Raw genomic sequence first — 15,390 nt, forward strand, 5'->3', positions numbered from 1 at the left:
CGCCTCGTGTACCACATCAAGCAAACCGCATTAATTTGCATAATTCCAGACCTCAAACAACCCGAAAACCATTGCAAACGAGGCCAAAATCAGAGTGCGGTTGTGTGTGTGTGTGTGAGTGCTTTGGCTAATAACAACTCTCTGATATATTACCCTATTTCGAGCTATATTTCATATTTATAATATGAGCACTTATAATGATTTATATATTAGTATTTATAATATTGTTATTAAATTTGCCTACATTACCTCATTTCCACAGTGAGCTCTGCGAAATATCTCTAAAGCAAACAAGACAATTTATGCTATACAACATATTAAAGTGTGGTTACATAGTTTGCATTATTTTGAGATTAGATTTTCATCAAATGTTTCACATGTGATACAGCAGATTATTGTGAAACCCGATTTATTTATTTAATTAAAGTTGTTTAGCTAACCCAGATTTATCGAATATACACATGTATATTACATAAGGAGATCTTTAGTGAGTCTAGATAAATTGTCAACTAGCTAAATTTGTTATGAAAAAATAGAAAAGTGACTCTTAAGCTAAAAATGATTAATCCTTCAAAGAACTTACACTTTTAGCCATGAATTTTTTACATCAAAATATAAAAGTAAATCTTAAAACTTCAAAATATTAATTCTGGAGTTAAATATTTAGCTAGAGAAATTAAAAAAAAAAAGAAATATTAAACCGTAACTAGTTCAATTTTATAAAAGCAAACTTTGTTATTAAGAAATAGTAAAGAAAATAAATGTTTTATAGAAAAATTAAAATAAATGTTTGCTACGAAAATGTAATATAAAAAAATTAATAATCCTTCAACAGCTTAAATTAAAAGGAAGCTCTTAAATTTATTTATTTAATTAAATTGGACTTTCTAAACCAGGCTTAGCTTTAGCAAATATATGTTACATCAGTAAATTATTAGTTGGGCCAATTGTTAGTTAAAAAATATTTAGTACTGAAATAGAAAAGTAAAAATATTAATCTTTCAAAAGTTATATAAAAAATTACAGATTTTTTTTAAGGAGAAATTATCAGTTAATGAAGATACATTTTAAGCTAAAAAAAACTTTATTTAAACCGGTAGTAAAGAAAATCTTAGATAAAAGAAAAATTATCATCCAAGTAATTTAATTTTTTTTTTGTCAAAAAGTAAATTTTAGACTAGAAAATATAAATGCTTCAACAGCTTTTTTAAAATGGCAATTCTTCAATATCTACTGCTGTGCACTTAACTTTGCCTCACTCTCTACAGGGTAACTGCTTGTCGATCACTCATTTGCAGTCAGCTGTAACTAGTTAAACATGAATTTGTGTCTGGCAACTGAGGGACGTTGGAGGAGAATGATGGTTCAGTCAAGCCGAAAGCGGCTTCCTGTGTCCATGTCATAAATCATATTAAGTTGAAATTTCGCAGTCACACAAGCACACATACACACACACACACACACACACAGTCGCAATCACACACAGGCACATTAAACTGTGATTAACTTGAATGCAATGTTTGCATATAAAGTGCTTCAGAATCGTCCTTGGGTGTCGTCGCTTTCAGCTTTTCGCTTGACGCTTGTGCTTGTGGGTGTCATTGCCGCCTGTTGACACACATATAAATTAGATTTATTGCCAGTTGTTTGGCTCCGCCTCCCGCTTCCCTGCTGCTGCCATATTTTAAAGCCAATTTCGCTGACTGCAGAGAATTGTCCGATTATGAAAGTTGGCTTCAAGTGCAGCTGCTTCCACACGCGTTTTACGCTTGGCGCTTGGCGTTGGCGTGACTTGTCACAAAAGAGAAACAAACTCAGACGCGCATACACGGGTATTACAGGCGCTTATTAAATTAATTACAACATTACGTATACGCCGTGTCATACATAGTCATGCTGGGGCAGTGCTTTCGCTGCTTGCGCTGCTTTTGGCATTTCAAAGTTCGGGTAATTTATCAAAGTTTTGGCATTTTTGTGTGACTTTCGGCTGTTGCCACGCCCCCACAACGTTCCCATAGCCCACGTTTTGTGTGGCGCCATTGGCGCATTGTCAACATCGCATGCCAGGCGGTAATTAACTTAATGCATACAAAATGTGCCACGCTCCCCACCCCATCCCCGAAAAAGACCGCAGCCGCAACAACAACAATAACAACAACACATGTGTGTCTCGCACGCAACAAACTCCCAAGCCTTGGGCCCCATGCCACATCAATTTCCTGATCCATTAAGTTAAAGGTTTTGTACCTTTTATCGAACCATAAAAGCGTATTGCATTCACTGAACTCATCCATCTATCTCTCTCTCTCCCCACCTTTTGCAGCAACATCGGATTACCTTTCATCGAGGTCCAGTTAGTGGCATTCTCGTCGCTGGCGCTTGTGATGTGCTCATCTCTGGCAGCCATGACAAGAACATATGCGTCTGGGATCTGGAGAACTATACGCTGCTCAACACGATGCAAATGACGAGTCCAGTGCTACGCATCGATATTTCATGGAATTCGGTAAGTAGATACCTCATTCTATTTTAATACCCGTTACCCATAGGGTAGAAGGGTATTATATTTTAAAGCCTACAAGAAATGTTTATAACAGGCAGAAGATAGCATCTCCGACCCCATAAAGTATGCAATACTTATTTTTGATCAGCGTCGATATAGCCATATCTGTCTGTCTGACCGTCCTTATGAACGTAAATATCTCAGAGACTATAAGAGATGTAGCTATCATTATTTTCGACAGCACTTGTTATATTTGCACGCAGATCAAGTTTTTTTTCAAATGTTTGCCACGCCTCCAAAAAATCTAATAAAAACGCAAATCTAGAGTTGCGAACTTCGGAACATATAATAAAAACTATAGATAGAAAATTTAGGACAAAAACGTTTACTTACTACGGGTCTTAGTTTTTGGCTATGTCTGACAATCTGATATATTTTTCACTTGATGATATATTTTGAATATACCAATATACCACATAAAGCCTTTGGTATATTATTTTTGGTACATTAAAATGAATACCGCACTGTTCTGCTTTTTTTCAAAATGGGTAGCGGGTATCTCACAATCGAGCACACTCGAATGTAGATTACTCTTACTCTTTTTTTTTGATTGTGTATTTGACAAATCACTTTCACTCACACGATGTCGAGCAGATTGTCGAGCAAACCATAAATCATCGAAACACAAATATAACAAGTTGATTTACTTGATATATATGTGTAAATGGCATTGCGGTTTAGTTCAGGTTAAACTGTTTCTTTTGTCGGTTAATCGAGTGACTTTAAGAACTTTGTAGCAATTCATGCAATCAGTAACTCAATATCAAACACAAAAAGTAATTATAATGTATACCCCGTGTAGTACACTCGTAATTGCTTTCCAGCTGGTCACTTTCCCCCCCACCGAATTTTGTTTTAAAAATGATATCCAATAAAACTCAGGTTTTCTTTTTGCTCTTTGTGCGTTTTGCATTTCAATTTAATGGAAATATTTCCCAAAAAATGTTCAGTTGCTAAGCTGTGCAGCTTTGTCAGCTCAACTTTTAAAGCACATGCTTTAAAATCATATAACAAAATAGCGAAGCTTTGTCTCTCTTTCTCCCTCTGTCTCTCGCTATCTCTTTCTAACCAACAGCAGCTGTCTCTGTCTGTCTCTGTACACATGTAAAATGACTGGGCAAAGGACCCTTGGTGCTGTCTCAGCTTTCAATGTTTGTGTTGTGTGCACAATTTAAAGCTGCATTTGATAGATACAATATACAATACGCTTTGTAGTTAAAGATACAACAGATAAAGCTGAGAGAGATGTGACAACGCTTTAAGCTGTGCGCGGATGAGGATACGAAGGACGGTTGAGAGGGGGACGACTGATTCTAATAAGTGATTTTGGCTTAGAAGATCCGCATTACGAGGCAAATCCTTTGTTGTCAATCAGCTTGATAAAAGAATACCAGCAACCAAGCAACGTTCGCGTGTATATATATACAATGTGTGTGTGTGTGTGTGTGTGTGTGTCTATCAATATGTATTGCATACTTAGCAGCAATTTGGCACGCAAAACAATATCAACATAAGCGAAACGAAGACGTTTTGTCAATGCCAACTATGGCGGAGCTCGCTGCAGGACAAGACGTTGCTGTGGCTGTGACTGTGGCGTGACAATTGATGCGTACCCCAAGCCCAGTCAAGTGCCTCCTGGCACCGAGGGTCCTTCAGTTCGGCTCGGCTCTGTCAGTTGCTCACACTTTAGACGCTCGCTTGTTGCCGTTCTATCTACTATTTGCTATTTGCTATAAATCGACACAACACTGACACGCTGGAATGTCGTCTTTGTGTCACTTTAATATCGCATCGAGAGGCTGCCACAAGAGTACTGAATGCTATACAACAACAACTCAAGTTGGCAAATGCTAGACTCCCGCCCCAAGTACTTGGATAATATCCGACTGATGACTGACAGGATACTCGAATTCCTGCGCGCTATTCGATAGTCGCATGCTGCTCGCTTGCTCGCGTTTCAAAGTAACTGCCCATGCCTTTGTGCCTCTTGAATTACACATACTCCCACACACACACAGCAGCAGCTACACACATCAACACACACCCCCGCAGTGCTAGACAGCGGGAGGGAAATGCCACTGGCAATTAGAAAACTCATCTCACTTTGTGCCTCCCTCTCTCTTTGTCTTTGTCAGCGCCGCAGGCAAACCGCATTTAAAGCCAAAGTATAACCAAATTTGGCTTATCGCATTAAACAAAAGTGCCGAAAATTGAACAAATTGGCTATAAGCACGTTGCCAAATTGCTGCCGATAACAAGCCGCTTGCCACTCCAAAAGCCGAACCGCTTCTTAGACAGTCAAACATTTTTGTTGTGCGATGACAAAAAAAAAAGAAAACGAAATGTCCCAGACCCAAATTGAAATGTAATTTTTATGGCTGCACACAGAGAAAAATGGATATATTATATATGTATGTATACTCATATTCATATGTGTGACACGGTTAGCTAGCCACTAGAGGCGGCAAGTCCTTGATACATTCTTCTTTTCAGCCTGGACAGCCGTGTGGCAAATGGCAATGGCAAATGGCAAACGGAAATCAACTTTCTTACACTTTAGCTCACATCCTGATGGCCCTGCGGCACGCTAAATTCCCAATGTTCAAAAGACCCCTCTCAACTATATACAAGTAATACAATTCACTCGACTCAACTCCTCTCCCCCCTCTCGGAGCTCCCCCATCGCATTCCATCCTGTCGTATTCCAGACATTTTCCCTTGAAAATTGAAATGTTGCAATGCGCCAAATGGCTTCAACGACAATGTCCTTGCCATTTGCCACACGATACCGCATCTCCCCCTCCCGCTCCTCTTCGTTGTTGTTGGCATTTTTCAATTTCCCCAACTTACTTACTGAAAAATTGCAACCAACCTGCCTCAACACTGCTCAAAATTTATAAACCCCGGCCACAAGCAGTTTTTGGTGTGTCTTCGCAATGCTTTTAAAAATGCTTTTAAAAAATAATTCAACTTGAGTTCATCCTGCAAACTGTTCTAATGAACTTTCCACCAAGTCAGTGTCAAGACCATTTAGTTTACCATTTTGTTGCAGTGTAGCTGGCACAAATGTTGAACTCTACAGAATTGCGGAATGCAATTTATTAATATTTGATTGGATATGGCCATTGGTGGAGGCGAAGACGGAGGCGGAGGCGGAAGAGCCTTTAGCCTTTTGTCGCCGTCAAATGGCGGGGAATGCGTTAAAATAGCGTTGAAAATGGCAAATTAATTGCATTTAATGTTGTGCATTGTGTTTGTGTACCTTGGGTCAAGTACCGCAAATACACACAATGAGTTGGGTAAATATCAGAAGCAAACCAAAGGACAGCATTCTTTTAATATTTAATTATTATTAAACGCCCTTTGATCTAAAAAAAAACAAAAGGTTAAAGCAACAACAGCTAAAGATAACATTTTACAAAATTCATTGCAAACACAAATATATTTTTTCTTCGGTTTTAAGCAAAATGTAAAACTTAATTTATTTAGCTTATATTTTAAATTATTTATAAACTGCATTTTAATCTAACAAAGAATATTTAAAATACATTTAAATTTCAATTGAAAAAATTAGCCAACAAAATTTAGATAAAATGTTAAGCATAATACAATTTTTTCATTAATTCAATTGTTATACTATATAGTTACCTTTGATTTAACAGAAAATATTCAAAATAAATAATGAAGTTCATGTTTATTCTGACATTCTTTTTTGAACAGTCAACAACTGAAGATAAAATTGTGAAAATGTATTTTAAAATTACATTTTAACTTCAGTCTGTAATTAACAACAGAATTTATACAAAACGTAAAGCTTATTTTTATATATTTAAAAGCATTTCAAATTCCATTTATCAGAAAAGGTATAAAATAAATAGTAAATTTCGTGCTTCTTCGGAAATTTAAATGCTACAGCAACTAAAGATAAAATTGTAAAAATTAAATTTAAAATTATTTAATTTTTTATATTAGTCAGACAACACTTAAATCTAAATTCAATTTTTACTTTTATTTTAAATTAACATAACAAAATTCTAGTTGCAATGTTGGATTAAAATATATCAAATATAAAATTCGTTGCAAAGTTGAATTAAAATATATCAAACAAAATTTTAGATTTGTAAATATAATTGAAATAAATAAAAATTTGCATATCATTTAATTAAACAATTCATAATAGTAATAATAATATTATAATTTTCATTTTAAACAATGAATTGGTAATAATATTTCTATAATTGTGAAAATTCATGAAGAAAAAAAGAACACATAAATAAAATTATACTGTTTATTTTCTTTTTTTTTATTTAATATTATGCATTTCAATTCAAATTACGAATCAGCAATAACACTTTTTGTTAATTGAATATGCAATTCAAATTAAAGTTGATATTTTTAAAATACTTTTAATATAAATTACTTAATTACTTTGCAGGTTTTCCTGTTGGCCCTCTGCGAGGATAATGCGCTTTATGTGCGCACTCTGGCCACGGGCAAGGAGCTGCACACACTCAAGGGCCACAAGTCGCGGGTGAGTGGAGCATACAAGCATCTAAGGGAGGAAGAGTGGCAGTTAATTAATCTCTGTCCAACAGATACGCACCATTTCGATTGGCAAGGACAGTCAGCGCTGTGTAGTTGGCTGCGAGGACACTCGTGCCCTCATCTACGATATGCACTCGGGCAAATTGGTGCGCTCGATGCCACCGAATCCGGGTCCCGTTACCGCCGTCTATGCAATGGACAATGATGATTTCCTCATCACTGTCGGCGGCAACAAGATTACCTTCTACTCCTTCCGCAACGAGGAGCTCTACGTGAATCCCTACTCGCGTAATCCGCGACGCAAGCGAAGCCTCAAGCGGCACACTCAGGCTCAGCGCTCGCCCTCGACGACGCTGCCGCCCATCACCTGCTTCGATCTGTCCCGGGACTCGCAGCAATTGGCCATCGCCTCGGGACGCAATGTGCATCTGATGCGCATCAATACTCCAGAATATCAGTGCACTCTCGAGGGTCACACGTGCGTGGTGAATTGCCTGAAATTCGCACCCAACGGGGAGTTCCTCGTCACCGGCGGCGATGATCGTTTGGTTCGGGTGTGGACACTTGCTCTGGGCGAGATCATTAACACGTTCAAGGGTCATGCGGCGCCTGTGATGCAGCTGATAGTGCTTATGGACTCACTGCGTGTGATCTCCACGGACCGGGAGTCCATGATGCTTGTGTGGATGGCCGACTCGGGCAATGTGCTGCAGACGATTCAGGGTCCCTACAAGAGTCTCGCGGCCACCAACAACATGCGCTTTGCCGTCTCCACGAATGGCGATAACACTCTCAAGATTTGGTCCCTTACCCAGGAGGATGAGAAGTTCTCCGTTTCGCATTCGGATGAGATCACCTGCTTTGAGATCAGCGCCGACAGCATGCACATCATAACCGGCTCCAGGGATATGTCGCTCAAGGTCTGGCAATCGGTTGGTGGAAAGCTGAGCCAGGTGCTTGTGGGTCACAGCGATGCTGTCACCTGTGTGGCCGTCTCGGTGACCAACAAGACGCAAGTCATCTCGGGCTCGAAGGACACGAATCTACTCATCTGGGATCTGCTCACTGGCGAGGAGGTGCACACTCTAGCTGGACATTTGGGTCCTGTGCTTGGCGTCAAAGTGTCTGCAGATGGTGAGTAGAAAATTGCAGGCAATTAACATAATTTTAATACAATTTTATTCATTTGTAAAATAAGTTATTTATTTTTGTATTTAAATATTTATTTATTTTATTTTATTTATGTGTAATTACAAAATTTAATATATTGTGTATTTACTACTCATAATATCATTTATTTCTCAAATTCTTTTATTTATTCGCACTCCACTTAATGCATAAAGCAAGGGCAACAAGAACTTTAGATAAAGAAATTATTAATAATTCATAGTTCCATTTAATTTATCATATAATTTACTTAGTCGCCACAATTTAAAATATAATTCCGTAGATATTTTATCAATATTTTTTCCTTCAACAAATATTACATTACAACAATTGCGTCTTAAGTTTATTTCGATTAGATGAAGAATACTTCCTTAGCACTTTTTTATTTAATGCACATTTTATATTATCACTCATTACAATTTAATACATAATTCTTACGAACCTTTAACAATACTTTATACTGCTTTTACAAATCTTATATTAAGTTGTTTACATGCTCTTTCTTCAAAATAATCTGTTTAAGTAGCAAAAGACTAATTAGCTTTTTGTAATATGAAATACATTCACAATTAAAGTTTACTTTCCAATATTTCTAACAAAGGGTTGTAGTTATTATTAATAACATGTGGATATTACTAATCCCATTTCTCTCTCCATTCCTTGTAGGTTCCACGGCTGTTTCTGGCAGCGATGACAAGACGCTCATTGTGTGGGAAACGAAGCGCGGCCTGGCTTTGACCTCGCTGCAGATGCACGTGCCCTTCACCCACTTTGACATCAGCTTGGAGGTGTCACGTGTGCTCGTCCAGCTCGTCGACAGCTACAATCTGCCCGTCATCTGTCTGCACAATACGCCAGCCCAGTACGTGAAGCTGCCCACCTACTCGGGTCCGAGCAAAGATGTCGAGGGTAAGCAGCTGTCTCCCTTAGGCTAGTGAATAATATTTGATAAACTCTCTCGGCTCTCGACAGACTTGCGACCGCAGGGCCCCAAGCGTCAGATGAAGCGGCTGCTCAAGAAGGAAGTCTCCCTGGACACGTACACCTGGCAGAAGAAGTACGGTCACTTGACCTCATCGGTGATGATGGCCCAGGTGGATGAGCGCCTTAAGCGACGCTTCAGTGTCTCGGCCAGCATGGAGGAGATCTCCAAGATAGCCGAAACGAAGACGGGCGCCTCGCAGGCCAATCTGGGACCGGAGCAAGCGGCGCTGGCACAATCCCAGCACTTTGATCAATTGGAGGCGTTGTGGAACAAACGTTCGCCCCCGAGACGTCGTCACAATGCGGTAAGTACAAGGCTGCCACGACGCACGTCCGGGCGGGCCACGCCTCTTTCTGTCCACTTGCTGCCTATGCTAGAAACTGTAATGTAGTCCTAGGGATGTGTGCGTGTCGTGTCAATGGCGATAGCGATGGCGATGGCAAAGACACGAGCCAAAGCACGAGTTTGCTTTTTGTAGAGCGCGTTCTCATGATTTCTTTTTTTTTTATATTTGATTTGTTTTCTTTCCCATTTGATTTTCCACTCTTATGTTTGACTTTAATTGGCTTCATCTCTGTTCGCTTACACAACTTGTAACTTGCAACTTGCAACTTGAAACTTGAAACCACAACAACAACAACATCAACATCAACAACCACAACGACGACAATCGACAACAACAAATCAAAAGGGTCTATCGCGCCAGACGTCGCTGGTGGAGGACCGGTTAGAGTCCTCCGATGACGATGAGTATCAGGATGAGCGTGCAGGTATGTTGTCAGCATCCTACGACCACATCCATCTGCTCGCACGCTTGCCCGGCATCCGCACTCTGCACGATGCATGGAAGACGAGTAGTTTGCGTGTCTCCCGCACCCGCACACGCACCCGAACCAAATTCTATGTCAACACTCCCCCGCACAACAACAGCCACAACAACAGCCAGAACAACAGCAACAATCACAGCAACAAAAACCTGAACAGCAACAGCAACGACAACAACAACACAACGGACAACAACAACAGCGCACCCAATTCGAGCAGCAATCTTGGCCAGCTCGCGAATCGCGATGCTCCCGACTTGGTGCGCGATCTCCTTCAGGCAGAGCGTCCGGTGACGCTGCGACAACTCTTCCACTGGTCGAGCCTGAAGCCGCATTTGTGGCGCAGTCGACGCCAGCGCAATTGTCAATCGTTGCAGCCGCATTTCCGTGTCAATGTGCCAGATCGTGCACGTGCCACGCCGATCATACTGGTGGAAAACTACGACAGTCGGCACGTGCAACGTGTGCGCACCGATCTCGTGTTGCATCCCCAAAGCATTCAGGCTTCGCTGGGTCACATTGCCATCGAGAGTGCCACGCCCAGTGCCAGTTGTAGTCCGAGTGGCAAACGTGACGCGAGCTGCGGCTTCTTGGGCTGCCATTGGACGTTGTTCCGTGGCAAGTCCAAGTCCAAGACAAAGACACGTGCCACGTCTGCAACACAACCCGCAGAGCCGCCAACTGCGGGTTGCAATGACTGTGTAACGCAGTGAAAACTGATAACTGACAACAATTCGAATCACGAACTACACGAACTGCTACACAACTCTTTTACTCTCTTGGCAAACTCTTTCCCACACACACACACACACACTGCACTACACAACTTTTGTTTACTATACAGAAAAAAATGAAACAAATTCTAAAATCGAAAATACCAATTTCTTCCTTCTTAGCACCTTTTTGTAGCCGTAGTCTTTTTGCAACTTAGCTAGTTTTAATTTATTTTCATAATAAAGTCTGCAAATATTTTTGTGTAAATTTCTTCTTATTTTTTATATGTATGAGTAGAATTGTTTTTCTGGGTCCCGAAACGTTTGCAGGTAAGTGTGTAGCATAGTGTATTGCATTTTTCTTTTGTTTCGTTCCAAAGAAGCGTGTTCCATTTCCCTATTTCGCATCAGTTCCATTAAATGGCGTTTAAGGGAAATAAAAAATGGCGAGCGCTGAAAAGTATGCTGCAAATTATTTCACATGAACGCCATAAATTGCCATCAATAAAAATTTCAGCACGATTAACTCGATCAAACGAAACGAAACGGAAACAGCAACAACAGTAACAAATTGATATAAAATTGGAAATGAAAATAAATGAAACCAACAAATTTGCAGCTAGCAGCTGCTGCACATCGGCTGCGTATCAGTTTAATCAATTTAAACGAGCCATTTAAATGAATTAAGCGCAATCAATAAATGTGTTGAATTGCAATCTGTGCATGTTCCCTCTCTCTCTCTCTCTATGTGTGTGTGTGAGTGAACACGTGTGTGCGTGTGTGATTTACAGTTTGGAACATTCGTCGAGGTCGAGGTAAGCGGCGAGTTTCTTTCGTACTCCAGTTCTGCAGTTGTTCTGTTCTTGGCATGTTTTGCAATTCTCTCGACTATCATGTTAATACCCCCTCTCACCACCCTCCACCCCTCAGCCATGCGCCCTGTTACGAACTTGCGGAAAAGCAATCAAAAACGATAAAAAAAGAAACGAAAATTGAAAAGTTTTGTACCATATGTAAATGTTACTGTACTTTATATCATGCTTTATGTCGATCTACTTAAGTAACACTTTGATTCATTGATTCAAATCAAAAGTTTTTTGCGTCCTGCTCTGTCTTTCTCTCTCTCTCTCTAAATATATATATACTACACACACACAAAAGCATACACATTCTCACTTTCTCTGTCACTATCTCGATGTGTATATAAAAATTTGAGAGTTTGTTCAAGTTTTCTCATTTTTTTCGTTGTTGTTCGCAACAACAACACATATTTTGATGTTTGAGTGTGTCAGTCTGTGTGTGTGTGAGTGTGTCTGTTATGGCAATCTACAAAAATGCCAAAATGAAATGAAATTCCATTTTTTCGTTTCGGTTAACAAATATAACAAAACAACGATCCAACGCCATCAAAAAAACCACCAAATAAAAAACCACGCACCACCAAAAATCAGCCAGCGCCAGTTCCCGCAACTCATTGCATCAGTAAAAATAAGCAACAACAACAACTGCAACTGCAACAACAACGTCAACAGCTGCAAATAAATATAATTAAAAGCCAGCGTAGTTAAAGTAATCAAATCAACAACATTTCTACCAACTACCATTTCCCACGTTAGTTAAAACTACGATTAAAGTCGAAAGTTTGTGACTTTTCCGCCTTCCAAAAACCACCACAAGAACAACAAACAACAAACAGCAACAAGAACAACAACAACCAAACCTAGAAAATAATTCGTACTTTATTAGTTTCACTAGTTGGCATGGAAAACAAGTCTTGCAAATATTCCCAGCACTTGAAATCTCGTACTTAATCTAATTGTGAGTGTAAAGGAATTAACTTCATTAGACTGAAGTTCTGAGCACCTCCTGAATATTAAATGCGAAACACTTTCTACAGCTGACTTAATTTTTGAACATTTTGTGTGCTTTCTAGACGACTTCGACGAGTTTTTCTAAGCTTAAAAATAAAAAACTTGTACTCGATACACATTATCCGCATTACCTTTCGTACTTACAAGCATTACCTCACTGCAAGTGCTGAATAATTTTTGAGAGCTCTACAAAAAATATATATCTACTTATTGAATAATCAACTTATATAAAAAGGGGCCGCATAAAGCGCAATGAAATAAATAATTATCTACACTGAACATAATGCAAAACAATATAAGCATATATTAGATTGTACTTAGTTGTCGTCCTCGCACATGGAAGAGAAGATAATGTCGGAATTGTTCAAGTAAGTAACTGAAATATCCTAATAACACATAGCATATGTATATCTATAGAGCTGAAACATAGTCTAGTTCTAATCACATTGTTTCTAGCATATGATTTGCCTCAAATGGAAACGATTCCATTCACACTTATCACTTGCAACTGAAAACAAAAACAACAATAATAATAATAATATTTAACAATACGAATCATTTATTTAGTTTCAATTAGTTGAGTATGCCATTCTGTAGTCCATATACTAAGCATACTAGGCATGCTTTTAGCTTTAGCAAATCAAACAATTTTCTTCTCTCCAACTCTTTTTATATCAAATATTTGTTAAATGATGAATGTATGCTTAATGAATTTTGTAATCTTCCCATGCACGAACACACAGATCATTTCGCTACAGGAGGAGGAGGATACCACAAAGGATAAGCTGTAAGGCAAACTGTTCTCTGGCAAACCGACAACCTAAAAGAAATCGTTAATTAATCTAGTCAAATAAGTAAATGTTTTAAATGGTAAGCAATAATTATGAGCAACTTGCTTCAATTTTCACACACTCTCCCTCAGTGATCTATGAACTTGATTGAATTTATACTTTCTGCCTGGCAAGTAAGAGAAAGATTCGGGTTTAGAGAGTGATTTTTGATTGAACGATTGAAGGATGCTCGCACTTGGCATATACTCGAGTTAAACTCAACTATTGTTTCTACTTATTAGGTCTCCCGCAACCCTTTATTAGATCCCTTTCCCTGTAGTCTGTAGTCTCTAAAAGCAAAAACCACCGTCTCAGACTTTGTAGAATCTAGCATTGTAAGAGAGCCATTTTGACATTTTAATGTTGTAGAACGTTTTATGTATGTACTTACAAACAATACAAAACCAAAAAGAGAAAACTTGAGCTAAATGTTGTTGATAATATACGAGTAAAAACATTTTTAGTATGTAGAAGCGTTGAAAAAATACAAAAAAAACAAAAAAACAAATAAATTACAACCACAAACTTGAAGGGGTTAAAAGCGTAACTATGCTTAAAAAATCATTAAACAAAAACAAAGTAAATAAATACAAACAAATAAAACTGTATTTGCCACACTGAAATGCCACATATGCTGAATAGTATCCAAAGTATAAATTTATACATAATGTTTTATCCAACGAACGTGAAATCTTAAAGAAAAAAAACAATTTAAAACAAAAAACAATTGACGCACAGTTTAATTGCATTTCGTTTTCGGCATTGTAAATATTAAGTGTGTATATCTTGCGAACTTGTTTAATCACATATCCATATCCTCAGCAAAGCTTTCAAATTGTTTAACTTAACTTCTGTTCAAAGCACACTAAATTAAGTTCTATTTTCGTTTCTGTACGCACCTTAGATAACTTCAATAACTATCTGACAATCAGAAGTTCTTGTCTAGAACAAAAAAAAACAAAACAAAATAAAAGATAGACAAAAAACCAAAAAAAAAAAGGAGCAAAACAAAAATGAAATAAATATTGACAGAAAGCGATATTTCTACACATATTTCTATGCATGCAACATGTGAACTTGTTTAACCTCTAATCTAAGGCCCCCATAGGACACGCTGCATAGCCATGTAGACAATACCGAGTAGTAGAACACCATTTGCCCTATTGTATGTCCTCAAATTTATGTAACGTAGGAGAAAATGTATAAATGCTGGCAGATAATTTCGGGTATTTAGCATGTGCACCGGTGGCAGTTCAATGGTCGTTGAACTCTTGACCCAATGAACCTCAGCACATGCATGTGCTAAAATAACTACAAATAGAACACACAACCACACAGGATACTCACACACGTACACTAACACGAACACAACTGTCTATGTCTATTACAAAATTAAACTAAACTTTACTGGAAAACAGCAAAACATCTCTCGTCTTTTACTGCAACCACTTAAGTCAACCAACACACACACACACGCATCATCTAATGATGCCACATGCCAGAGAAAATGCTAAGTAAGTAAAAGGTAAATATGCATGACCTATATAACATCACTTAAAGCTCCATAGAAGGATTAATTTAAATAAAATGTACATCCTTTAGAACAAATGTTGCTTGCTTTTAGGCTGATATTTAAATAATTCTACTAGCTGGCAATCAAAAAAGCATTGCATACTTCTGAGGGCCATCATAAATCAAATGCAACAGCATGACTCACAGAGCAATGATTCAAATCAAAATACTTAGCATTGAATTCGAATATTGAAATTGAATACATAATGGATGGATGGATGGAAGAGCAAATGTCTAACGCTTAATTTATACCATACATAAATTAATGGCAAATGTAAATGTAACAAATGAAACAAAACAATTAATTTGCTGCACTTTGA

The 15,390-nt window shown here is 38.3% G+C and overlaps 1 protein-coding gene across 6 annotated transcripts in view; it reads left to right on the plus strand.

Moving 5' to 3' along the window:
• Positions 1 to 14,495, plus strand: part of LOC132789731 (protein qui-1) — a 48,250-nt gene extending 33,755 nt beyond the window's left edge. Inside the window, exons 13-20 of one of the 6 annotated variants that reach the window (XR_009632733.1) lie at positions 2,324 to 2,506; positions 6,999 to 7,094; positions 7,159 to 8,242; positions 8,942 to 9,184; positions 9,248 to 9,564; positions 9,952 to 10,030; positions 12,249 to 13,036; positions 13,412 to 14,495. Coding sequence is in view for 3 of the 6 variants with exons in the window: in XM_060797954.1 (XP_060653937.1) it covers positions 2,324 to 2,506; positions 6,999 to 7,094; positions 7,159 to 8,242; positions 8,942 to 9,184; positions 9,248 to 9,564; positions 9,952 to 10,797 (2,769 nt within the window). In the remaining 3 variants the exon portion in view is untranslated. Of the gene's footprint in view, positions 1 to 2,323; positions 2,507 to 6,998; positions 7,095 to 7,158; positions 8,243 to 8,941; positions 9,185 to 9,247; positions 9,565 to 9,951; positions 11,488 to 12,248; positions 13,037 to 13,411 lie in introns of those variants that run through there. The other 5 variants (XR_009632734.1, XR_009632735.1, XM_060797955.1 and 2 more) reach the window with 5 other exon arrangements.
• Positions 14,496 to 15,390: the final 895 nt, after the last annotated feature.

The sequence above is a fragment of the Drosophila nasuta genome, chromosome 3, assembly GCF_023558535.2.
Source record: "Drosophila nasuta strain 15112-1781.00 chromosome 3, ASM2355853v1, whole genome shotgun sequence".
Lineage (NCBI taxonomy): Eukaryota > Metazoa > Arthropoda > Insecta > Diptera > Drosophilidae > Drosophila > Drosophila nasuta.